The sequence below is a fragment of the Triturus cristatus genome, chromosome 8, assembly GCF_964204655.1.
Source record: "Triturus cristatus chromosome 8, aTriCri1.1, whole genome shotgun sequence".
In the NCBI taxonomy this organism is placed as follows: Eukaryota; Metazoa; Chordata; class Amphibia; order Caudata; family Salamandridae; genus Triturus; species Triturus cristatus.
Genome location: NC_140591.1, coordinates 373,185,263 through 373,210,146, shown reverse-complemented (window position 1 = coordinate 373,210,146; position 24,884 = coordinate 373,185,263). Strand labels below are relative to the sequence as shown.

The 24,884-nt window shown below is 45.9% G+C and overlaps 1 protein-coding gene across 4 annotated transcripts in view; it reads right to left on the bottom strand.

Moving 5' to 3' along the window:
* Nucleotides 1–24,884, bottom strand: part of SMAD9 (SMAD family member 9) — a 162,701-nt gene that overhangs the window by 77,710 nt on the left and 60,107 nt on the right. For all 4 annotated transcript variants that reach the window (XM_085621727.1, XM_085621725.1, XM_085621728.1 and 1 more), the window contains one exon: nucleotides 18,436–19,081. In XM_085621727.1, the coding sequence (XP_085477853.1) occupies nucleotides 18,436–18,847 (412 nt within the window). In that variant the 5' untranslated portion in view covers nucleotides 18,848–19,081. The remainder of the gene's footprint in view (nucleotides 1–18,435; nucleotides 19,082–24,884) is intronic.

Genomic DNA, 24,884 nt, shown 5'->3' with positions numbered 1-24,884 from the left:
TCGCCATCTGGTGTTGGGCCCGGATGTTTGCAGTTTGTTTTTGTTCTTTGGACAGTCTTTGGAAGTCACGAGTTCGGTGACTCCTCCTTCGGTCCGTACTGCGCATGGGCTTCGGCTCCATCCTCAGATTGTTTTTCGCCAACAGGGAAATGATGGAGCGTAGTAATAACAGTGAGAAACCCATGTGTGTTGTATCTAAATAAGATGGACTGGAACGGATACAGGTAGCCGGGGAGGCGGGTGGGCGTGTACAACTCTGCACCTCTACATGCCAAGAACAGATGCACACTGGTAAGTAGCATATTCCGTTCGAGGCATATGAGCTGCAGATTGTACACTTAGCATAGATTATATAGCAGTACCCAACCTTAGCGGCGACCACCGGCATCCGTTGCAGCGGTTTAAAAAAGTGTCTTTAGTACAGCCTGGCCCACACTAGCTTGCTGCTTGGAATGCACATCTACACAGTAATGTTTTGTGAAGGTGTGTGGTGTTGACCATGTGGCTGCTTTGCAGATGTCATCTAAGGGTATGTTCCCTAGAAAAGCCATCGAAGCCCCTAACTTTCTAGTAGAGTGGGCTTTAGGTGGAACAGATAATGTTCTTTTTGCCTTTTGATAGCAAATTTGTATGCACTTTACAATCCACCTAGCTATCCCTGATTTAGAGATGGGGTTGCCTTTATGTGGTGGAGAGAAGGAAACGAACAATTGTTTAGTCTTCCTGAAAGGTTGTGTTCTTTGTATGTAGTACAGCAAAGCCCTCTTAACATCAAGTGTGTGTAAGGCCCTTTCTGCAACAGATTGAGGTTGCGAGAAAAAGACAGGTAATTCCACCGATTGATTGAGATGGAAGGGGGAAATGACCTTGGGCAGAAACTTCGGATTTGTACGAAGTATGACCTTGCTATGATGTATTTGTAGGAAGGGTTCCTGTATAGTGAACGCTTGTATTTCACCAAACCTTCTAAGGGAAGTGATAGCTACGAGGAAAGCTGTTTTCCAGGTGAGGAACTGTAGCTCACATTTATGCATTGGTTCGAAGGGTGGACCCATTAGCCGTGTAAGAACTACATTTAGATTCCATACAGGGGAAGGTGGTGCCCTGGGAGGAATTACTCGTTTAAGGCCTTCCATAAAGGCTTTAATAGCGGGCACTCTGAACAGTGATAAATGCTGTCTGTTTTGTAGATAAGCAGCAATCGCTGCTAGGTGTAGGCGTATGGATGAATATGCCAGGTTACACCTGTGAAGATGGAGCAGATAGCATATGATGTGCTGTATGGATGCATCTAAAGGGTTGATTGTATTGTTACGGCAGTAAATTACAAATCTTTTCCACTTTGCGGCATAGCATGCTCTAGTGGTAGGACGTCTGGCTTCCATGATAATGTTCATGCAATCAGGGGGAAGGTTAAGGTATCCAAATTCTAAGATTTCAGGAGCCAGATCGCAAGGTTGAGCTGAGCTGGGTCCGGGTGCCTGATTTCTCCATGGTTCTGGGTTAGGAGGCATGGGGACAGGTGCAGTTTTTGATGTGGTACCACCGATAGCTGTAGTAGTGTGGTGTACCACGGCTGCCTGGCCCATGTTGGGGCTACCAGAATGAGTGTGAGGGAGTGCTGCTGTAGCTTCCTTACCACTAACGGAATTAGTGGGAGAGGTGGAAAGGCGTATGCAAATCTGCCTGACCAGTTCATCCATATCGCATTGCCCTTGGACAATGGGTGTGGGTATCTGGCGGCGAAGCTTGGGCTTTTTTTGTTTTCGTGGGTGGCGAAGAGGTCTATCTGAGGATGCCCCCACTGTTGGAGGAATGGGTGAAGAACTTGTGGATGCAGTTCCCATTCGTGTAGTTGTTGGGTTTGTCTGCTGAGCAGATCTGCCATGGTGTTTTGTACGCCTGGAACGTGCTGTGCCAGGAGAAAGATGTTTTGGGGAATTGCCCATCTCCATATGCTCTGGGCTAAGCGGGAGAGCTGGGGAGAGTGTGTCCCCCCCTGTTTTTGGATATAATACATTGCAGTCATGTTGTCTGTGCGAATGAGGACTGCTTTGCCCGAAATCTGTTTTTGAAAAGATTTTAGGGCTAGAAAGATCGCCAAGAGCTCCAGATGGTTGATGTGGAGCGATTTTTGCTGTGGCGTCCATAGACCTTGCATTGTGAGGTGTAAGAGGTGCGCTCCCCAGCCGGAGAGCGATGCGTCCGCTGTTAGAATCACCTGAGGAACCGGGTCCAGGAACGGCCGCCCTTTGGAAAGGTTTGTGGTGTTCCACCACTGCAGAGAGTGATGGGTGCGGCCGTCCACCAACACCAGATCCGTCAGCTGACCCTGGGCCTGGTTCCACTGTCATGCTAGGCACTCTTGAAGTGGACGCATGTGGAGTCTTGCATGGGGCACTATGAAAATGCAAGACGCCATCATTCCTATGAGCTTCATAAACACTCTTGCTGGAAGAGAGTGTTGAGGAAGGAATGTTTTGCGCAAGGCTTGTATGCTTGCGATCCTGGCTGAGTTTGGATAGGCAATACCTTTGGAGGTGTCTATAGTTGCCCCGAGATATTGCTTTGTGTGAGATGGTAGGAGGTGAGACTTTTGGTAGTTCACCGTGAAGCCTAGCCGGTGGAGTAGTTGAATGGTGCTGTTGGTGTGTTGCACACATTGGTTGTAGGACGTGGCTTTTATGAGCCAGTCGTCTAGGTAAGGGAAGACGTGAATATGTTGACGTCTGAGGTGTGCTGCTACAACTGCTAGGCATTTGGTAAACACCCGTGGTGCGGTGGTGACCCCGAAGGGGAGAACCGTGAATTGGTAATGCTGACCGTCCACCACGAACCTGAGGTACTTCCTGTGAGAAGGGTGTATTGGAATGTGAAAGTATGCGTCCTTTAGATCCAAGGTAGTGAGAAAGTCTCCCTGACAGAGGAGCGGGAGGACTTGTTGTAGGGTGACCATGTGGAAATGGTCTGAATGTATGTACGCATTTAGAGGCCGGAGGTCCAGAATGGGCCTCAGGGTCCCGTCTTTCTTTGGTATAAGGAAATACAGGGAGTAGACCCCTAGATTTTGCTGATTGACGGGGACCTGCTCTATAGCGTGTTTTTGGAGGGGGGAGAGCACCTCCTGTTTGAGCAGTGTGGAATGTTCTTGAGACATTGGACGGTGCCTTGGTGGGATATTGGGTGGGGTAGATGTTAGCTCGAGACAGTACCCTGACCGAATAATTTGGTTCACCCATTTGTCCGATGTTATGGATTCCCATGCGTGGATAAAGTTTTGTAGTCTGCCCCCGACCAGAGTGGGATGGTCTGGGGGGAGTGAAGGGAAGTCATTGTGCGGGCGGGGTGGCAGAACGGGTGGTGTTAGTTTTGCCCCTGCCCTTATTGTTGTTGCCTCTGTAACCACCCCTTTGGTAGCCCTTCTAAAAGGTATTTTGAGGAGGGGACTTGTAGGAGGTAGAGGCGCTATCGGTGGAGTAGCCTCTGCCTGTGCTACGAAAGGATGAGCGTCGAAAGGAGCGTTTAGGGGCCTGTGATTGGAGTGCCCCCATAGACTTTGCTGTGTCTGTGTCCTTTTTCATCTTTTCTAATGCTTCGTCCACCTTTGGCCCAAAGAGAGTTTGTTGGTCAAAGGGGTGATTTAGTATGGACGCCTGGACTTCAGGCTTGAACCCTGAGATCCTGAGCCAGGCATGGCGACGAAGCAGGACACTGGTATTTATGGCTCTAGAAGCAGTGTCGGCTGCATCGAGGGCACACTTAATGGAGGTGTTCGTAATTAGTTTACCCTCCTGTATCAGGTCAGGAGCCTTGCGTTTGTGTTTTTCGGGGAGGTGCTGCATAAGAGCCACAAGCTCGTCATAGTGTGCTCTGTCATAGCGCGCAAGTAGCGCTTGTGTATTTGCAATGCGCCACATGTTTGCAGCTTGGGAGGCGGTGCGTTTGCCAGACGCGTCTAGAAGTTTGGATTCCTTATCTGGCGGTGGGGCTTCTCCTGAGGACTGGGAGTTAGCCCGCTTTCTAGCTGTGGACACAACTAGGGAATCTAAGGGAGCAGGGCCCTTAATGTATGCAGGGTCTGTGGGTGCCATTTTGTACTTCTTTTCTATTCTAGGGTTCAATACCCTGGCCCTGACAGGGTCTTTGAACACTTCTGCAGCATGCTTGGTGAAACCTTTAAGCATGGGCAAGATAGACGTGGACTTGTCCTGAATGTCAAATGTGTCCAGTAGGAAGTCGTCTTCCACTGGTTCACTATGCATTTCCACCCCATGGTAGTGTGCTGCTCTCTGCACTAAGTGGTGAAACCCTAAGGAGTCCTCAGGGGGAGACGGCCTGGATGGGTATAGGTCGTCCTGAGGCATATCTGGTATGTCAGGGTTTTGGTAGTCTTCCCATGGGTCTGGGGTCCCCGGTGGAGTGGGGTCCATTGGGGCGTCCGCCGGGTCATAATCTGGATCCCCGTAATCCGGATCTGGGGACGGGGTCGGGGAGCGATGAGGTAAGGGTGGCGGAGACCTGGGAGGGGGAGGGGGTGGAGGAGGTGGAGGAGGCAGAGGAGGAGGTAGTGGGGAGGGCACTCTGAGAGGAGAAGTAGCAGAGTCCTTCCGCTTGGGCGGTGGAGGAGGAGCCGGTGTGTCAAGACGTCTTTTCTTGACAACTAAAGTCAATAGCCCAGTCTTTGGATCTTTAAATAGAGTCTTTTGCAAAGGGTCTGGTGTAAAGAGGTCCAGTGGCACCGAATCGTCCGCTGGCGCCGATGTTTTCGGAGCCGAGGGTTTCGATGGATTCTGTGCGCCATGCTTTTTTGGAACCTCCGGTTTTTTCGGCGTCGAAGGAGTTTTCGGCGCCGGAGCGTCGGTGCCGACAGATTTGTGTTTGTGTTTTGTCGGCACCGAGAGTCCAGGCTTCGGCACCGGTGGCTTCGGAGTCGAGCTGGGTATCACTTTCTTCGGTGCCGGATGGGGTTTATCGGCACCAGGCGTCGGCTGGCTCGAGCCCGAGCTGCCGTGAGACTTCTGAGGCTTCGACACCGGGCCCGAAGGTGGGGTGATAGAAGCTGTGTGCTTGGTTTTACCCAGGCCTGCAGGCGAGGGTGTAACCTGAGTCTCTTTGGTTTTGGGCGCGGGGGTGGGAGGGGGTACAGTACTCACGACCCGCTGCGCCGGTGTGATGTCCTCCACGTCGGAGTCGTCGGCCTCGAAAGCGCTGACGACGTCGTCCTCCTGCTCGGCGTGTAGTTGCCCCGAAGCTCCGGCGTCGTCTCCGAAGATGTCCGGTGGAGCTGCGGTCGATGAGTGCGCCATGGTGCGTCGAGCTCTTCGATCCCGGATGGTCTTTTTTGATCGAAAAGACTTACAGGCGGGGCAGTCTCTAGCCTCGTGTTCTGGAGAGAGGCAAAGGTTACACACCTGATGGAGGTCGGTGTGGGGAAATTTAGACCCACATTTTGGGCACTTTTTGAACGGAGTCCTTTCCATCGGCCGGGACCGGAGTCGAGGAGGGCCCGAAGGCCAGTGCCGATGTACGGGATGGAGAAAAGTGCCGCTTCGAGAGATGAAGATAGATGAAGAAACTCGAAGAACGAGGATTTTCCGTCGAGGCTGGAACCGTAGAAGTTCGAAGCCGGAGTACGAAGTATCACATCCGAGCCCGATGGCGGAAAAAAACAATCTTAGGATGGAGCCGAAGCCCATGCGCAGTACGGACTGAAGGAGGAGTCACCGAACTCGTGACTTCCAAAGACTGTCCAAAGAACAAAAACAAACTGCAAACATCCGGGCCCAACACCAGATGGCGATCTATGCTAAGTGTACAATCTGCAGCTCATATGCCTCGAACATGCTCTTCCTATGAACTGGTAGACATTAAAGGAGCCGAAGCATTAGCTTTCTCTCTGGGCATTCATGAGTCTTTCACCTTTACTGGTGTACTAATCTATCGCCCTCCGGGCCCCTCGAAGGAGTTTTTGGAAACGGTGGGAGATGTGCTAAGCGATCTAGTGCTTAGATTCTCCAATTTCACTATCTTGGGAGATCTAAACTTGCACCTTGATTTTCCTCTAGCCCCAGGAGTTGAATGCTTCATGGAGATCATTAACGTTCTAGGATTAACTCTTTTGACCCATGAAAGCACACATTCAGGAGGTCACCTTTTGGATTGCATTTGCTCTAATTTTACTGGGATTGTTGTGAAGTCACCCTGCCCCCAGACCTGGTCCGACCATTCTTTAATACCTTTTCATATCTTATCAAATCATAAAAGTACGACATTTAGTACAAACAATAAAACTATTCCCAATTTAATACGTAAACCGAATTGGAAGAAATTATCCAGTAGACTCGATGTGATTGAATTTCTCACATCTAGTGCACCGATGACAACAGGTAATACATCTGCAGATAATCAAATTTTCTGTGACTGGATAACAACGGCAGGGCACCGACTAGATCCTATTAGATCTCAGACTCCTAGTCCCAGTATAAGAACAACTAAAAGGAGGGCCCCCTGGTTTTCATCTGCTCTGAAATTAGAACTGACAGAGTTAAGAACACTGGAACGGAGATGGCGTAGGCTTTATGAAGCTTCTGCCCGCGACACCTATAAACAGGCGAGAAGACATTACCATGCAGGCATAAAGTCGGCTAAGAAAGCCTATTACCTGCAGGACATTTCTATAGCGGCTCAAGGGAAAAAAGAAAAAGAAATCTTTAAAATAGTCAACGATTTTGTAAATCCTTCAGTCCTTTTGCAGGAAATTCCACCTTCCCAAAAACTCTGTAACGAAATCTCAGATTATTTTGAGAATAAGATTCTTGATATTGTAAGGATCTTCCCTTCGACATCTTCTATTTCAGAAACTATTGAAAACACAGAAAGGGAGAAATGTTCAACTAGTTTGGAAATTTTTTCCCAGGTTTCCCTGGAAGATTCCTTGAAAGCTATCCTTGCCTGCAAATCTGGATCTCCTTTTGATCCATGTCCCACTTCGGTCTTACAGACCTTAGCATTAGCAATTAACCCCATCATTAATGAGATCATTAATTCATCTTTAGCCACAGCTGATGTTCCAAACGATTGGAAACTTGCTGCTGTTAAACGTCTTCATAAAAAGGCATTAGCTGACCCGACCACCCTTTCCAACTTACGGCCGATTTCCCTGCTCCCGGCTTTATCCAAAATGACTGAGAAGTTCATGAACTACCAACTCACGAGCTTCCTGGAAGAAAATAATATTCTGCACCCAAATCAGTCAGGATTTCGGTCTAACCATTCTACCGAGTCTGCCCTGCTGTTTACAGCAGAGACCCTTCGGACGGCATTGGATCAGGGAAAGAAGGCTGTTTTAATCCTACTCGACCTGTCGGCAGCCTTCGATACGGTGTCACATAACATTCTTGTGAACCGTTTAGCTGCCGCAGGAGTAGGCGGGGTGGTTTTGGCTTGGCTTAAGAATTTCCTTACAGATAGACGCCAAACTACAGTGCTAGGTGGTTTCCAATCGGAGGCTAAGGCCCTTAGCTCTGGAGTTCCCCAGGGATCAAGCTTAAGTCCTTTACTTTTCAATCTGTATATGGTTCCCCTGGTGAAACTGATCGCAAGCTTTCAGATCAGTACTATCTCGTATGCTGATGATACTCAGCTTATTTTAGTACTGGACAGTGAGCGGTCGGGTACTGAGGAAAATCTTAAAGAGTGCCTAGCAGCTATATTTCACTGGATGTCTGACAATCATCTTAAATGCAATGCTGGCAAAACGGAAATCATTCCATTCGGAAAGCAAAATCTGTTTTCCCCGACAACTTGCTGGCCTGATGATGCAGAAGCCCCCCCTAAGACCATCACCTCTGCCCGAAACCTGGGCATTAAGTTTGATTGTCAGTTATCCTTCAAACAACAAGCGCTGGCTGTAGCTGGTTCATGCTTCCACATAATAAAAACTTTAAGGAAGTTTTTTGACCTTCTTCCTTTGCCAGCTAGGAAAACGGTCGTAGTTGCCTTAATTGCCTCCAGGTTGGACTATTGTAATAGTCTATATGCTGGAGCCAATAAATCAGTACTCCACAGACTACAAATGGTCCAGCATGCTGCAGCTCGTTTAGTACTACGCTGGCCTCGTAAGTCATCAGCTTCAGCAGCACTGAATGCGCTTCATTGGCTCCCAATCGGTAAAAGGATTCTTTTTAAGATCCTTTTACTTACTTTCAGGGCCTTTCATCATCTAGGTCCTAAATATCTATGCAATGGCTTTAAACGTTACCACCCGACACGTTGCTTAAGATCTTCAGGTCTGAATCTGTTTACAATCCCCAGATTCAGGCTAGCCACAAAAGGTGGCAAGTCTCTTTTTGTTTTGGGTGCTAAGACCTGGAATAAACTTCCTCCTTCTATACGATCCCTGTCTCAGGAATCCCAGTTTAGGAAGGCTTTAAAGACATGGGTATTTTCCCTCACTGATGCAGCTTGCTCAGCAATGGTATAGATATTAGTGTTTAGCGTGAAATGTGTCTGTCTCCCCCCTACCATTCAATCTGGTTGACTTAGCGCCAAGATACTCCTTGGAGTGGTAGCCGCGCTATATAAGTTTACTTTTACATTACATTACATTAGACTTTGACCTAAAAATCAGTCTTGGGTCAGTTGAGTCGTCGACTTACCAAGTGTCTTGTGCACTACCCAAAGATCATCCCTCCCTTCTTTCATCCATGTTGTTTAACAACTATACTCATGCCCTCAGTTATTCAAAACGTATCAGGTGAAGTTCCAAATATATGCGGGTCACACACAAATGCAGTTCCAGTCAGAGAAGTAACCAAATAATCCCACCAACATCCATCATCATCATTAGGCAATGTGTTCCATTTGATGAAGTGGCGTTTCCTTCTCAGGAACAGAGCAAGAACTAAGATCCTTATAATAGAGAAACATGTCCGTCCCACTATCCTCTGGCTAGCACCAATGTCCAGGAACCCACCATTCAATCATTTAAAAGGCAAGGAACTGGGAGATGTACTTTTACTTTTATTGACCTCCAAGTCAGCACAGTGGTCAAGATTATCAATCTCCAACTCTTCATACTTTATGAAATCCTTCCACTTTTCCAAATCAAGCACTGATTGGTGGTAAACAAGAGCACTTGGCATACTTAGCCCAAAATCTACTCTGATCCCCCCAAGAAACTGATTGCCAGGCTACAAAGGCTAGAGGAACAGACAGAAAGACTATACCTAAACGAACAAAGGCTATAGAACCAGGCAGGTAGATAGTGCCTAAACATCCACAAGCGCAACGACATCTAGCCCACACTGGAAACTTTGCCCGGGCTTCTAATGGAAACCAGGGCCAAACACAAGGTCCTCTCTGCACCATGCAAGAGGTTTACTGGGGCAAGGACCCAGAGTGCCTGAAGAACCGACTCTATGCCCCAGCACAAACTTCCAATCTTGACTCTTCAATAATCATTAAATAGGATGAAGCATGGAGGTAGATCCCTTGGACAGACTGGGGAATGCCCTCAACCCCACATTGAGATTCAAAGCCAACCAGTTACGATTCATAAACTATCTGAAGGCGGAACTTTTAACTTGTGCTTTCTGATTGAACTTCTCACAGATCATGGAAGTGATTGAGGAATACTGGAGAAATAGAGAAATATCAAGCACCTATGATTTGATGATAGCCTCTCTTGCCTCTCACCAAACTGTATATTGTCAGCTCCTCTAGCACTCTGAAGTAATCAAAGGTAACGAGCAGCACTTTATGAAACACATAAGTACATATATAAACTACAACTAGCTCTTGAATGTAGATCCAAGCTTTTCCTGTGGGATAATTAAAATGGTAAAAACCTGACCAGATAATGACACATCTCTCAGTCATAAGTAAGACAACATGAATAAAATAATTTTATATAAATTACAGCCTTGAAATTAGTATGTGCCATTTCCTCAAACACTGACGTCAGAAAAACCTAGCAATAAGCATATCCTGTTACCTTGACTAAATCATATGATGCTTGTTAGTACCACGCAAAATGAGTCAACTGTGTAACTATTACATAGAGTAAACAGTCCTCTGAAATTGAAGGGGATCTAAGAGCAAGCTTTTCTGGACAAATATGATGATTGTTGTTTGTCAACTACCACAAGCAAACGTCATGGCAAAATAGGGGCATTGCAAGCAATCTTTGAGGCCTTCCCTTAAATTCCAAGAGTTTTTCTTGTGAGCGAGGTAGTCAGATGCTAGCAAGAAACAGAAGAAACCTAATTAAAACTACGAAATCTATACACGCTCTACTCATGAATGAACATCCAAGCAGGTAAGACAACCAACTCATTTTTAGGTCTCGGCTAGCGAAGGCTGCGCTTGCGCAGTCTCGCTCGCGAGAATTAATGACTTCGGGTGTTTTGGAGAAGAGGGGTTTGAACCCACCCCTCTTCTCTCCTCTTCTCCATTGGCTGGCCTCTTAAATGCTGGCCACCCATTGGAGAAGAGGCTTGTCGCGCAAAACAGGCCCCGTCCTTTTCGGATTGGGGGGCGTGTTTTTTCGTTGCTTTTCGCAGGGCGTGTTTTTCTCTCCTCCAGCCAATGGCAAGAGGAGAGAAAAAGAAACACGCCCCCGAATCCGAAACCGAGGCTGCGTTTCTCCGAGGCAGTTCTTCTCTGCCTCGGAGAAAGGCGGTGGTGTCCCGGCGTTGCTCCCTCACCTGATCTCCTTAACAGCAAGCCGGCATATTTTCTGATAACACTTATTGGAGTGCCCGCCTCTAACACAGCATTGCAGCCACACACCTTTCATTTTTTCGGCATGTCAACCATAGCTCCGTACACTTATGTCATTTAAGGTCTCTGCAAAGGCTTTAAAGTCATCGCCCCAACCCATCCCCAGCAAACAGAGCGGGCTTCTGAAAATAACAATTAGCTCAAGCAAGCAGAGCCGAGGAAGTTCGAGCAGACCATAGAGACGGAATCTACCTCAGCTCACCAGCTGCTGCAGACAAAATGATTTGGTGGCCATGCTCAAATTTATTTTTTCCAGTTCCAGAAGCTACCAAATATAATGCAAAATGAAACGTTTAAAAAACATTTTTTTTAAATAAAAATGTATAAAGGGCTACGTTTGTAAATATATAACAAATTAAAATAAGTGAACCGTACAAAATTAGTTAAATAGATTTAGAATAAGGATTAAAAGATCCTCTGTGTTAGTAAATACTTGTATATTAAATTAATGGTTAACCTCATTTCTCTGTCAGCAAGCTCCCGTGTAACATGGCCTCGTAAGTTCCACTGCTTGTCTCTCTTCTATGTCTACAGCTCTGCCTAGGCTGAAAACAGGAGTTTTCTCCTCTCTTCTCGGACACAGCTTCTTCCGGAGCTTTAATGGTAAGAGTTGGGAAGTATATGTTACCTTGGGGAGCAATATTGCCCGAGTGATGGACTGATAGGCCGGCGTGTGTGGGGGGTGAAAGCCTTGACAAGAGGTGCCCTCACACACTGTAAACAAACTTCCTTCAGCCCTGTGGTGGGATCGGATCCTGGAGTGTACCTTGGGCAAGGAGCATTCCCAACTTGATCTAGCTCGGACACTGGTTCAGTGGCTCCACACTGAGGCCACTGGAAGTTTCACTTCCCCTTTTGGTTCTAATTACTTTTAGCATCGACCTCGTCTCCACTTGGCTTCGGGGAGCAGGGGAGAGAAGAAGGAAAGAAAACCCTGGAAGAATAAACAAAATATATTGCGCTCCCACGAAAACCGAATCGCTGGCACACTGCTATCAACGCGTGCCCTTTTCCCCCTGTTCTTACATCCCACGTCCCGGAGACGCGAAGGATTTCTATTTATCACATTTTTTCCTTCTATAACATATTGCATTTTATGGGGCAGTTTGGGGTTTTCGGCGTTGTTTCAAAGAAAGGTTTTCAGGGAAAAAAAGGATTTCGCCGCCGGACGGAGGAAATAATAAAATAATACCAAACAAAAGGACTAGACGGAGGAAGGGAAGTTGACACTGAAACGCCCAAAGTCGCTCCGACGGGTTTCAAGGCGCTACAAATATGCAGACGGCGTTGCGTATTCTGCTCTGCATGGCCTTTTTGACGCTGTCTTTGAGCGAGACCAACACCGCCAACTTCAGCCCGCAGGTAAGATAATTAAACAAATCAGAGTTTTTCCTTGGATGCTTTTGTGTATTTGAGTTTGACATCGCAGTCCTGCCGTGACCCCTCTCACTTGGGACAACTTTAGGTCACCTTATGTAGATTGCAGCCCTCGCACTTCTGTATGGATGGGGGTTATAATATAGTTTTGTTAATTCTGCTTAATTTAGGTTTTGCCCAGCACTCTCGGCCTTTGGCGCAAGTTATCCATCCTCATTAAAAAATAAAAGATGCATAAATCTTCTAATTTCTTGCTGATTTGGATTTGCTGACAATGTGTTATTGTCATTTAATCCTAAAAACGGTTTCTTTCCTTATTGAAGCAGAGTAATGGCTCTCTTCCAGCCTCCCCCGGGGGACACGAGTTCACTCGCACACGAGATCTGCTGACAGGGTTTAGGAGAGTAGCCTGGGATGGGCCAAGCCTGGACCTTCCCTCCACTTCCCCTCCCTCCCTGTCAGACTTCTCTCTATGTTTTTTTCCCTTTATTTTCTTTGTTGTCTGTTTTTGTTGGAAGAACTTCTGCACAAAGTAACGAAACCAAATAATACCAGATACGTAGAAACTGGACCTCTCCCCCTCACATTTAGGCAGCACGCACATATTTTGTATTTCATGTATAGATTTACTACGTGTGCGTTTTTAGGCACCCCGAACGGAAATGTTGTTCAAAGGTCACATGTAGCGGTGCAGAGGCCGTGGATTGGATGGGAAGCAAGAATGAGTGTGCGCGCTTTGGGGGAATCGTGATCTAACGTGACTTGACGATCTGTTGGAGTACAACGGGGTCTCCTGGCGAGGGCACAGGGAAGGGGCGGTGGAAGACTGGCTCTGTGGTGTCACGGAGGTGAAGTGCTGCTTGTGGGGGCTGGTACCGGATGCGTAAACTGGGCCTCTCAGTCTCCCATCGGCACACAGCCCAGCAGTTCGTTCTTCTGATCTCTAAAATGGGTGCTATTGATTTGGGTAATCACTCGATTCATCGATCGGACGTGTACATGCATAGGAGTGTGGGAGGGGCGGGTGTATGTGCGAATACGAAAGGCAGGAAGCGGTGCTCTGAATGTTTGGCTCGGGTGCATTGGGGGAAGCCATTTGTTTGCAATTGTGCATTTTCGCCCTGCTCAGCAGAACCGTGGCCTTTAACGGAATACACTAAAGTGCAGCTCCGGCGGCATTCACCCCACCCCCACTTGCGCATTCTGCTGAGCTTGTATTTTTTTTTACACACTTATCTAATGAAGTCTTATGTCTTCGTGGGCGAATGCATCCACCGGGAATTGAAATCCTGACGGGGCCTCTCAGCCGCCCATCCTTCCGGGCTCTGGGTAGCAATGAAGTTCTATAGCGCCATGAGGTCCCAGCGCTCTTTATATGGTTTACACATACACCAATTGGGTAGTAAGTAGCGGCGTGGAAAAATTGTATTACGTGTATGTGAAGTTGCATTTTGGAAGAGTTGACTGTGGCCCTTTTTAGGTCTCGGCTAGCGTAGGTGGCTATGTGTGGGTGGCTCTGTGTGTGTGGGTGGCTTTGTGTGTGGCTCTGTGTGTGAGTGCAAATGCAATAGGTCTTGCCTTTGAGAGAGATTAAGCTATTGACATTGTAAATAACAATGCCGTTTCTTTAAATGTTTTAAAAACAAAAACATAAACAAAAATAATGTCATGAGCAATGCCAATAGCTCTAACTTTAACAATGCCGAGACCATTGCATTGTAAATGCTTGTTTACACCTACCTGTGCTTGGTGCTTCTCTTAAAGTGGCACACCTTACATGCCAGAAAATATTGAAATCTACCTTTTAAAGCAAGAGATCAGAGTACATACGTGGGAAAACATTCTCCTGATTAGATTATACATTCTTAAACCACTTCCAATGGGTTACTGATTTTAAGGTTACAATAAGGATATATTTCCAGGTGTGATCATTTCATATCAACCACACCCATCTCTTTGTGGAGACTTGGCCTCTATGCCATACACAGCTGGTGCAGAAGAGTTTTATGTCAGTTGTGTCAGTTTCCTGATTTTAACCAAGGTTCTACTTGAAATTTTGCAGGCAACTGGGTCTAAATTTGCGAACCTGATCCTACACAGGCTCGTCGAATCCATAAATGGAGTTAGCTGCATTTGCTTGCCTGAAGCAAAGGCTTGTATTTTGGTTTCTCTTTCACAATGAACCACAGTGCTTGCCCTTCTAATGTGGTAAGAATAACATTGAGCAAACTTCTTTTCGATCATGGCTGCCAAGACTATGGACGTCAGGGAAAGAGGGTGGTACGGTCAATCTTGTAAGATGCACCCTGCATTTATCGTCATAATGTATCAAATGACTTGCAAGGATTTTTTTTCCAAATCTCATGATACGCGTCTTGTAAGTCTTATTTGAAAAGACATAGCAAGAAAGAATGTTAGGCATTAATTAAAAATTAATCCCTTTCTTCTAGAAGTTGAGTCTTCGGAGACTATGAAGTTTTTTTTTTATTGCGTTAGAGTAACTCTGTACTGCTACCTTTCAGTTCCTGCAAGCAGACCTGCATACAACAGTGTTGGTGGAGGTTAGCAGAAAAATGTTTTAGAACCTAGAGCGTCTTTAAAAGAAGAACAAGATTGAGGTTGATGGCTATGGCTAAGTGCATACTTTCCATGGGCCATAATAGCACTGCGGACCTCAGAATGATGCCTGGAGAGAGTGTTATTGAGTGGATGGGAGTGGTCTTGCAATGCTGTTTGCGGTACAGCCCACTGATAATGAAGTTGCCCCTGCGATAAATAAAAAGTTGATTGGAGATACTAAAGAGGTGTTTTAGCAGGAGCTAACATAGATACGACACTCAATGCTATAATTTTTCTATTTCTGAAATGATATATGAATATACAAAATACGTTTGTCAAACAAGCATGCACTAGACAGAGAAAAAAAATAATCCAGCAATCTGAGAAAAGAAAAAAAAATCAGGAAGTGCAAGTACCCAGAACAATGACCAAAGTACTCAGGTGTATCAGGCACAGAACTCTGGTCCCTGGAAAGACCTTCACTTGGAAATCTCTGGCCTTATTGGCATTAAATGCCTGCAGAAATAAGGCACTGAGAATTAGGCTTAGAGGGTGGCTCGACACTTCTTATGAGCAACAAGAACATCAAAATATGTAGCAGTGAACAGTAGTCTGTGAAGTCATTAAACACTAGTCACAAATACTAGGTTGGAGGAAAAGCTTTCCTTGATAAGATATGTGTGGTAGGCACCGGGGTGTTGGACCAGGGCATGCAGGAACATGAGCAGGTGCTTTTCGCCTTACTGGTGTAACTGTACCACATTGCCTATTATTGACCAGGTGTAGTCACTATGCCCACTATTCCCACACTTTGGCAACATAGAGAGGAGGGCACACAGGCTCAAATCCTGTACGAATCTAAGCATTTGCGATTGTAAATCCACTTCCATGGAAGTCTTCACACATTTCTTGTTTAAGGTGTCCTTTCTTCTGCCATTACAGTACAGCAGAGTTCATCAGCCCACCAAATAGAAAAATCTCTGTTTTTTCAGAATGATGATGTAAAATCAAAGTAATTCCTATAGATATTATCAGTATATAATATTTCTTATGTTTACAAATTGTGGATATTGCAAAATCCTAAATAAATTTTACAATCTCATGTGTCAACGAACCTACCAATAATACATGTGCACCTCATGTAAATGATTAAATGAATAAATGTAATGTAAATCAAGCCACGTAAATTCTTCTACATAACCAATTATCCTAGAAGACAGAGGACGTTGTTGATATGTGACAACAACATACATTTGCTAATAGGAATTACGATTACTTCTTATAGGTAGATCAGTCAATAGAAAGAAGAAAGTATTTTAAAAATATAACACCTCATCTGTCAAGGGGCAATTCAGTATGGATATACATATCCATATCCACTGGGGAAAAAAACAAAGGTTAAGGTAAAATTATGGTTGGCTTTATCATATCTTAACGTATGTTTAAAAAAAAAACGGAAATTCACAAAACAAAACACAGTTGAAGCGTAGTCACAATTTATGTTAAAAGTACAATCCATAACACAGCTATGTCAGCCATTACTCTCATAGCAAATGTACGCGCAGTTCTGGGGTTAGTCGCATAGTCTGGTCTATGACCAGACACTTTTTAAAAATAGTTTTTAAGATCTACAGTTAAAGAATAGGAACTGTGAACCAATGACAATCTTCAGGAGCTGAGGCGGTAGTCCTATGCAAACTCAACTTACCGGTTCTTGGACTGGAGACGGGGTTTCCAGACCTGGCAAATGAAGCTTTAACAGGACTGCAACACCACCCTTCGACTCTTGCTCTGGGTCCACGGATCATATTTTAGGACCGTGGATCCTGGGTGAGACTTCTCACTGGGACTCACTAATCTAGCTGCTGAACCCTCAAAGCCCACAACAAAATCGTTTTCTTTTTTTAAATTTTAAACACAGGAGACACTTTGAGTCCCAGCAAGTGACTTTGGAGGTCAGGGTGTGTTCACCTGGCCCCCTTATGTGCCCTCATATTTTGTTGCTCAGGAGACCGTGAGTAAGTCCCCATAGCCTGTAATCGCAACCACAACCTTTTTGCTGTTTCGCTGTTAATGACAGGAAATCAGATCCTTTTAATCCATTTTAGGATCTATGGATCTGGTATGACAGACCGTAGAAACTGTTCCTTTCGCCAATCACATTTGAGTATTTTTTCATTTTTGGGTCCATGGATGTCTGCAAATCTGAATCCGTGGATATCCGCGAACTACGGATCTCTAAAACCTACCATCATTATACCCAACTCAAGCACCGTTTAAACACTTGGGGCCTAATTACGACTAATGCAGTCTGGGAGCAGGACTACTACGCCGCCTCCCTGCTCCAAGACCGCCAAAGCCATACTGACACCTGCCAGATTACAACTTTTTTAGTCTCTTGCAGGTGGCTCCTTGGTGGTCACACGGCAGTGTCTATGAATATGAAAAAGGCTCTGCTATAGGAGCATCAAACGCTGTTCCTGCACGGCATGGACTGGTGCAGTCCATGCTGTGCAGGAACTGGGGTGCATGCACACAGGGGAGCACAAGTGCCCCCCTGGCCCTGAGGTAGCATTTCCTCTCCGCCACAGTTTTCATGGCAGGCTCACCGCCATGAAAACCGTGGCAGAGAGTAATCTCATAATATGCTTGGCGGTGCCGCAGTGGCACTGCCAAGCATTTTGCGGCCTTAAGGCCGCTGCAACACTGCCTGATCGGTGGGGGTTGCAGCAGTCCCATGGCGGTTGGGCAGTCGGACTGCCGGTGCAGCGGTGTCCGCATAGCCATCATGGCTACATGAGTCCATCAGACTGCTGTTGTCATAATTAGACCTTAATGTCTTGAAAGATACTAGGTGAATTTAAACCAAGCCAAGCTAAGGTACTTCCTTGAGTAAAGTTCTACCTTCATAACAATTTTTTTTTTAAATACGTTTGGCTAGTTTTTGGGTGTCAGAGAGCAGAGATTTCAATAGGAATTAACCCTAACTTGCTCATCAACTGTAATACTTGAGCCCTCACCTTTAAAAAAAACAGATGCAATTACAAATGCTGCAACTCAGTTTGCAGATGTGATTACATATAACATTACCCTTATCACATTGACGAGGAGGGTTATGAATGTAGTATCATTAATTCATTTGATTGTGCGTTCTGTTTACTTACATTTTGCTTTTAGGTGCTGTTATTTATCAGTATGAATATTGTGAAGTCATAAGCATTGCATTTGGTGTGAGCCAAAATATTATTTTCTGAGATCCCCAAAAATCTTGAAAACTTGAGTGAGATTCAGTCTATAAGATGAGGCAGTTGCGAGTACTGACTTCTGAATGAGTTTCTACATGCTAAATATTGCTATCTTATGACATTTGCACACAAACTCTAGTCAATACATTATGCATGTTGTCATAGATTTAGTGTAGTTTTAGAAATGAAAGCCAAATGGCAGGTTCAATACAAACACTGCACATGCCTTGCTGTGGTATTTAATGAATACATTACACAGCCCAATCTGATATTCGCAATTGTTCAATGTGCCACCCCTTCTGTTGACACTGCCAAAGGAGGTATTCTTTGCCTTTTCCAAAAATAGCCTTCAAACAAAAGAACGCAAAAATTTGATGGCGCCAGCATGCTGCGTTATCTCAACATGCCAGTGTATGATGCCAATCAAACTTAACTATATAAGATCTTTATCACAGTAGAAAAGGCCACCTACCTGGGGTCTCAACTCGACGGTAGTGGTATGGGTTTATGCACACTTCTTTCTGCTTTGATCCAAAGGGAAACTCGCAGCATTCGAGTGGCTTGAGTTCATGGTGGGACTGCAGGTCAGGCCACCGCCACACCCTGCAGTAGATAACGTGAGGCAGGCCCTTGCGGTGCGACACCTGCAACCTTCCGTCCAAGGAGCGCGGGATTGTTACGCACTTGCTGGGCTGGCCGGGGCAGCTTAGGGCTCTCTCCAGTTCCTCCATGGAGCCCTTCTTTTTCTTCAGTTTCTTTACAAGGGAGTCCACCGCCTTTTCTGCCCATTTCTCCTCTTCATCTCCTTGCTTCCAGCCCAGCAGCCGCTTCACTGCTGGGCTGGTGAAGGAGAACAGAGAGCTGATGGGGGTGCTGGAGTGCATAGGAAAGGACTGTGGTACGCAGTATGCTGTCCTGTTTATACCTCCACGGTGAACGTTTCACTAGTGTGTCAGTGCTAAGAAGGACAATGCAGATCCTCACTGTACAATATTTCCTTTACAGTCCTCCACATAAAGCTTCATGAGAAATGGGGTTACTCCGCGCCTCCCAATCTTCTTCTTCCTCCAAAGCAGCTTTTAGGACCATCGAGAAGTTCAAGGAAATGCCAACTGGTCCTGGAAAACAGAATATGAACAGTTAGATACCGATGTCTGCATGAACATTTCAACCATGGGGTAACGGTAAAATACTCTGATCATGTGAATATAATCTCTGAGAATGGACACAGAGTCCCTGTCACACTGCAGTTCCCATGCACGACACAGAGTCCCTGTTACACTGCAGTTCCCATGCATGACACAGAGTCCCTGCCACACTGCAGTTCCCATACATGACACAGAGTCCCTGTTACACTGCAGTTCCCATGCATGGCACAGAGTACCTGTCACACTGCAGTTCCCATGCATGACACAGAGTACCTGTCACACTGCAGTTCCCATGCATGGCACAGTGTACCTGTCACACTGCAGTTCCCATGCATGACACTGAGTACCTGTCACACTGCAGTTCCAAATGTCAAATTCTACTAAGGCATATTTCAAACAGTGCCTATATATAAAATATTCTGTTTTTTACATGAAAACATTATGCAAGGGCAGATAAGGATCCCTGCTTATCCAGCACTAAAACAATTTCAGACTACCCTTGACATAGACACTCAATGCGCTCCCTGTACAGACAAGCCATAGAGATCTGGGAACTCCTCGACCCCACGCCTCATTCGCCACCACCATCGCCGGCCTCATCGCACCACATGCCATCGCCTCCATGGACTACATGCTCGTCAGAGACCTGAACTTCCACCTCGACAACCCCAATGGCCCCAACTCCACCACCCTCCTGAACAACCTCGCCAACATCGGACTGAAACAGCTCATCACCACGCCTACCCACATGGCAGGACACACCCTCGAACTCATCTTCGCAGGAAGTAACAACATCCATTTCAGCCATACCACGCAACCCCCATGGACGGACCACCACTGCGTACACTTCCACATTGACAAACCCATGCCACCCAAACCTGCATCACACTCTCCACGGTGGAACTGGAGCAAAATCACTGAAGAGCACCTCAACTCCACCCTCAACCACAACGCCCTCAACACCCCGAGCGATGCCAACCTCGGGGCGCAATCATGCTGCTGGAACAACCAAACAATGATTCCTCTTGGACTACTTGGATGCCTTTGATGGTTGAGATGGCTTGGACACGTCTGTCGATGCCTCCACAAAGCTACATGTTGTACATTAGAATAAACAGACTCATACAACCACCACCAACACTAAAACATCTGCCGTGTGATCCCTGACATGATTTTAATACATTTTAGGGCTGAATGATGTCCATTTAAAAAATATTAGTGATAATAACAATATAATTTCGAGGTGTCCAAGCGCTCAGTATCTGTGTCCATCCGCCTTCATGCAAGTTCTCAAACCTCCCTACATCCTGCTGTAAAAAAATGTTTTTAAGTTTTTTCCTAAATGTTTTTTTCTGACTGGGCCTGCCGAACTGCCACAGGCAGACTATTCCATAATTTGGGGCTAGGTAGCCATGTGTACTTTCCTACATCTGGGAATTATAGCCCGCATCGCCCTTGCTGATCTGAGGTTCCTCTGGTGTACGTATGGTCTAACAAATGGTTGCAAGTAGCATGGCCCTTTGTTATTCATAGAATTGTAGCAAAAGGATAAAGCTTTAAAAGCAGCTCTTTGTCTCAAAGGGAGCCAATAAAGCTGCCTGAGCGCGGCATTCATGAACGCACATCTGGGAAGATTCAAAATAAGCCTACTGCCACATTCTGCACTCTTTGCGATCTGTTGGATCTGCCTTGTATCACTGTAAGATATAAAACATTACAGAACTCCAGCCTTGACACTATCATGGCCTGAACTACTGTCTTCCTGGATTTGGCAGGCAGGAAGCACAATATTGTTTTAAGAATTTTCAGGATTCCAAAACATTTTTCCGCCACCACCGAGATTTGGTTGTCAAAGGACAATTTGTCATCCACCCAAATGCCGAGACTCCTGACCTTAGGTTGACTTCCAGTGTAGGACCCAACTCCTTGGGCCACCAAGCAGTTGACCAGATTTTTGCCTGGTTACCCAAGGTCAAAACCTCAGTTTTTCCCGCATTACGTTTTAGGCAATTTGAGTCCATCCAAATGGCCACTTATGCAAGGCAGAGGCTTAAGCATGTGGCCATCTGAGTAGCATTTTTCGGCAGCGTGATAATGAGTTGTGTGTCATCAGCATATGATACAATCGAGAACCTACTGCTCTCAATTACCTCTGTCAATGGTACCACTTAAACGTTGAACAAGGTTGAACTCAAAGAGGAGCCCTGTGACCCCCTTGCTTTAACGGGAGCACCCTTGACTGATGGAGCTTTTGTGCCACCTGAAAGGTGTGCCCTTGCAGAAAAGAAGCAACCCATTGCAGAGCTTTATGTCCTACCCCACAATCCCAGAGTCTCACTAACAAGATGTTATGGCACACAGTATCGAACACAGCACTGAGATCCAACAATAGCAGTACTGCAGATTCGCCAGCGCCCAAAATTTGGCGAGCTGACTCTGTCGCCAGCAGTAGCGCTGACTCAGTGCTATATGAAAGATGGAACCCAGATTGAGTTTTAAGTAGCACGTCATGGCTCTCTATAAAAGCAGAGAGCTGTTAATTGATGGCTTTCTCTGCAATTTTGGAAAACAGTGAAAGAAGTGAAACTGGGTGATCATTTTCAGGCTCAGTGGGGTCCGGTGATGGCTTTTTGAGAGCGGAACCAAAACCACATGCTTCCATCTCCCTGGTACCTGGCCAGAATCTAAGGAGCTGTCAACCAATTCACCAAAACTGGGGTGGATCACCTCCATGCCTCATTCCAAAATAACCAGAGAGGCTGGATCTAATGGAGAGCCTGATTTTACTGACTCATATTAAGCCGTTAGTTCTACCGCATCAATTGGCCTGAAACTAAGCCGCCTAGTGCTGTCCTCTGACCACTCGAACCAAGTGTTCAAACAGGAAGTGTCCCTGGCTCCAACAGGAAGGGAGTCATTAATTTTGGCTACCTTTTCCAAGAAAAAATGCGCCAAAACTTTACATTTTTCCTCAGTTGGAATGGTTGAAACTGGGACTGCGTTTAGTGATGAAAGAGACTTCACCACCGAGAATAGCTTGCAGGAGCCATTTTGGCCCTTTGGATTTTGTTGGTATAAAATTCACAAAAAGCCTTTTTGATGCCACCATGATAACTTTTAATTGCTGTCTTATGGTCCATTTTACAAGCAGGATCATAATCTTTGCACCATTTACACATTTTTTTTTTTAAAGCTGGTAAATCTTCACTAAACCACAGAGCAGAAGGCTGTATTCGTTGAAATCCCCTACTTACACAGGAAACATTCTAATGCTCCATACATACAGTTCTTTACTTGTGCATCGGTATAGTTATCCAATCTGTGCCGGTAAGTAGCCAGAGCCCCCCAGAACGCTGGAGAGGTAATTTTAGCCCACCCCTTGGCACTTTCAGGTGCATTTTCGTATGGGTCCAGAAACGGGATGGCAAGGTGGCCAGACCATACCAATGGCGTGGGCTGCTTGACCATTATGTCCAAAGTGTGCCCCAGACTATGTGAAGGGGACATTACATGTTGAACAAGCTGCAAGCCTTCCAAGTTTGCTGCCAGTCATGGCTGCAGTACAAAATATATCCTCAAAGTATAAATTCAGATCTACAACCACTGTAAAGTTTGCGTATCGCCGTGCCATCTGGGAGGATTACTATAAAACACAGAACATCCAGCCTAATGTTATTGCACAACCACTTAACTGTGACTTCTCTGCCTAGAGTCCAAGATGTGTGAGTACTTAATAACATATAATGTGTACAATAGCTCACAGTGCTCTTGCACAACTCACAACACTCCTTCCTCGTCTTATCTTCAAACAGTATCAAATGTCAAATTCTACTAAGGCATATTTCAAACAGTGCCTATATATAAAATATTCTGTTTTTTACATGAAAACATTATGTAAGGGCAGATAAGGATCCCTGCTTATCCAGCCCTAAAACAATTTCAGACTACTCTTGACATAGACACTCAATGCGCTCCCTGTACAGACAAGCCATAGAGATCTGGGAACTCCTCGACCCCACGCCTCATTCGCCACCACCATCGCCGGCCTCATCGCACCACATGCCATCGCCTCCATGGACTACATGCTCGTCAGAGACCTGAACTTCCACCACGACAACCCCAATGGCCCCAACTCCACCACCCTCCTGAACAACCTCGCCAACATCGGACTGAAACAGCTCATCACCACGCCTACCCACATGGCAGGACACACCCTCAAACTCATTTTCGCAGGAAGTAACAAGATCCATTTCAGCCATACCACGCAACCCCCATGGACGGACCACCACTGCGTACACTTCCACATTGACAAACCCATGCCACCCAAACCTGCATCACACTCTCCACGGTGGAACTGGAGCAAAATCACTGAAGAGCACCTCAACTCCACCCTCAACCACAACGCCCTCAACACCCCGAGCGATGCCAACCTCGGGGCGCAATCATGCTGCTGGAACAACCAAACAATAATTCCTCTTGGACTACTTGGATGCCTTTGATGGTTGAGATGGCTTGGACACGTCTGTCGATGCCTCCACAAAGCTACATGTTGTACATTAGAATAAACAGACTCATACAACCACCACCAACACTAAAACATCTGCCGTGTGATCCCTGACATGATTTTAATACATTTTAGGGCTGAATGATGTCCATTTAAAAAATATTAGTGATAATAACAATATAATTTCGAGGTGTCCAAGCGCTCAGTATCTGTGTCCATCCGCCTTCATGCAGTTCTCAAACCTCCCTACATCCTGCTGTAAAAAAATGGTTTTAAGTTTTTTCCTAAATGTTTTTTTCTGACTGGGCCTGCCGAACTGCCACAGGCAGACTATTCCATAATTTGGGGCTAGGTAGCCATGTGTACTTTCCTACATCTGGGAATTATAGCCCGCATCGCCCTTGCTGATCTGAGGTTCCTCTGGTGTACGTATGGTCTAACAAATGGTTGCAAGTAGCATGGCCCTTTGTTATTCATAGAATTATAGCAAAAGGATAAAGCTTTAAAAGCAGCTCTTTGTCTCAAAGGGAGCCAATAAAGCTGCCTGAGCGCGGCATTCATGAACGCACATCTGGGAAGATTCAAAATAAGCCTACTGCCACATTCTGCGCTCTTTGCGATCTGTTGGATCTGCCTTGTGTCACTGTAAGATATAAAACATTACAGCACTCCAGCCTTGACACTATCATGGCCTGAACTACTGTCTTCCTGGATTTGGCAGGCAGGAAGCACAATATTGTTTTAAGAATTTTCAGGATTCCAAAACATTTTTCCGCCACCACCGAGATTTGGTTGTCAAAGGACAATTTGTCATCCATCCAAATGCCGAGACTCCTGACCTTAGGTTGACTTCCAGTGTAGGACCCAACTCCTTGGGCCACCAAGCAGTTGACCAGATTTTTGCCTGGTTACCCAAGGTCAAAACCTCAGTTTTTCCCGCATTACGTTTTAGGCAATTTGAGTCCATCCAAATGGCCACTTATGCAAGGCAGAGGCTTAAGCATGTGGCCATCTGAGTAGCATTTTTCGGCAGCATGATAATGAGTTGTGTGTCATCAGCATATGATACAATCGAGAACCTACTGCTCTCAATTACCTCTGTCAATGGTACCACTTAAACGTTGAACAAGGTTGAACTCAAAGAGGAGCCCTGTGACCCCCTTGCTTTAACGGGAGCACCCTTGACTGATGGAGCTTTTGTGCCACCTGAAAGGTGTGCCCTTGCAGAAAAGAAGCAACCCATTGCAGAGCTTTATGTCCTACCCCACA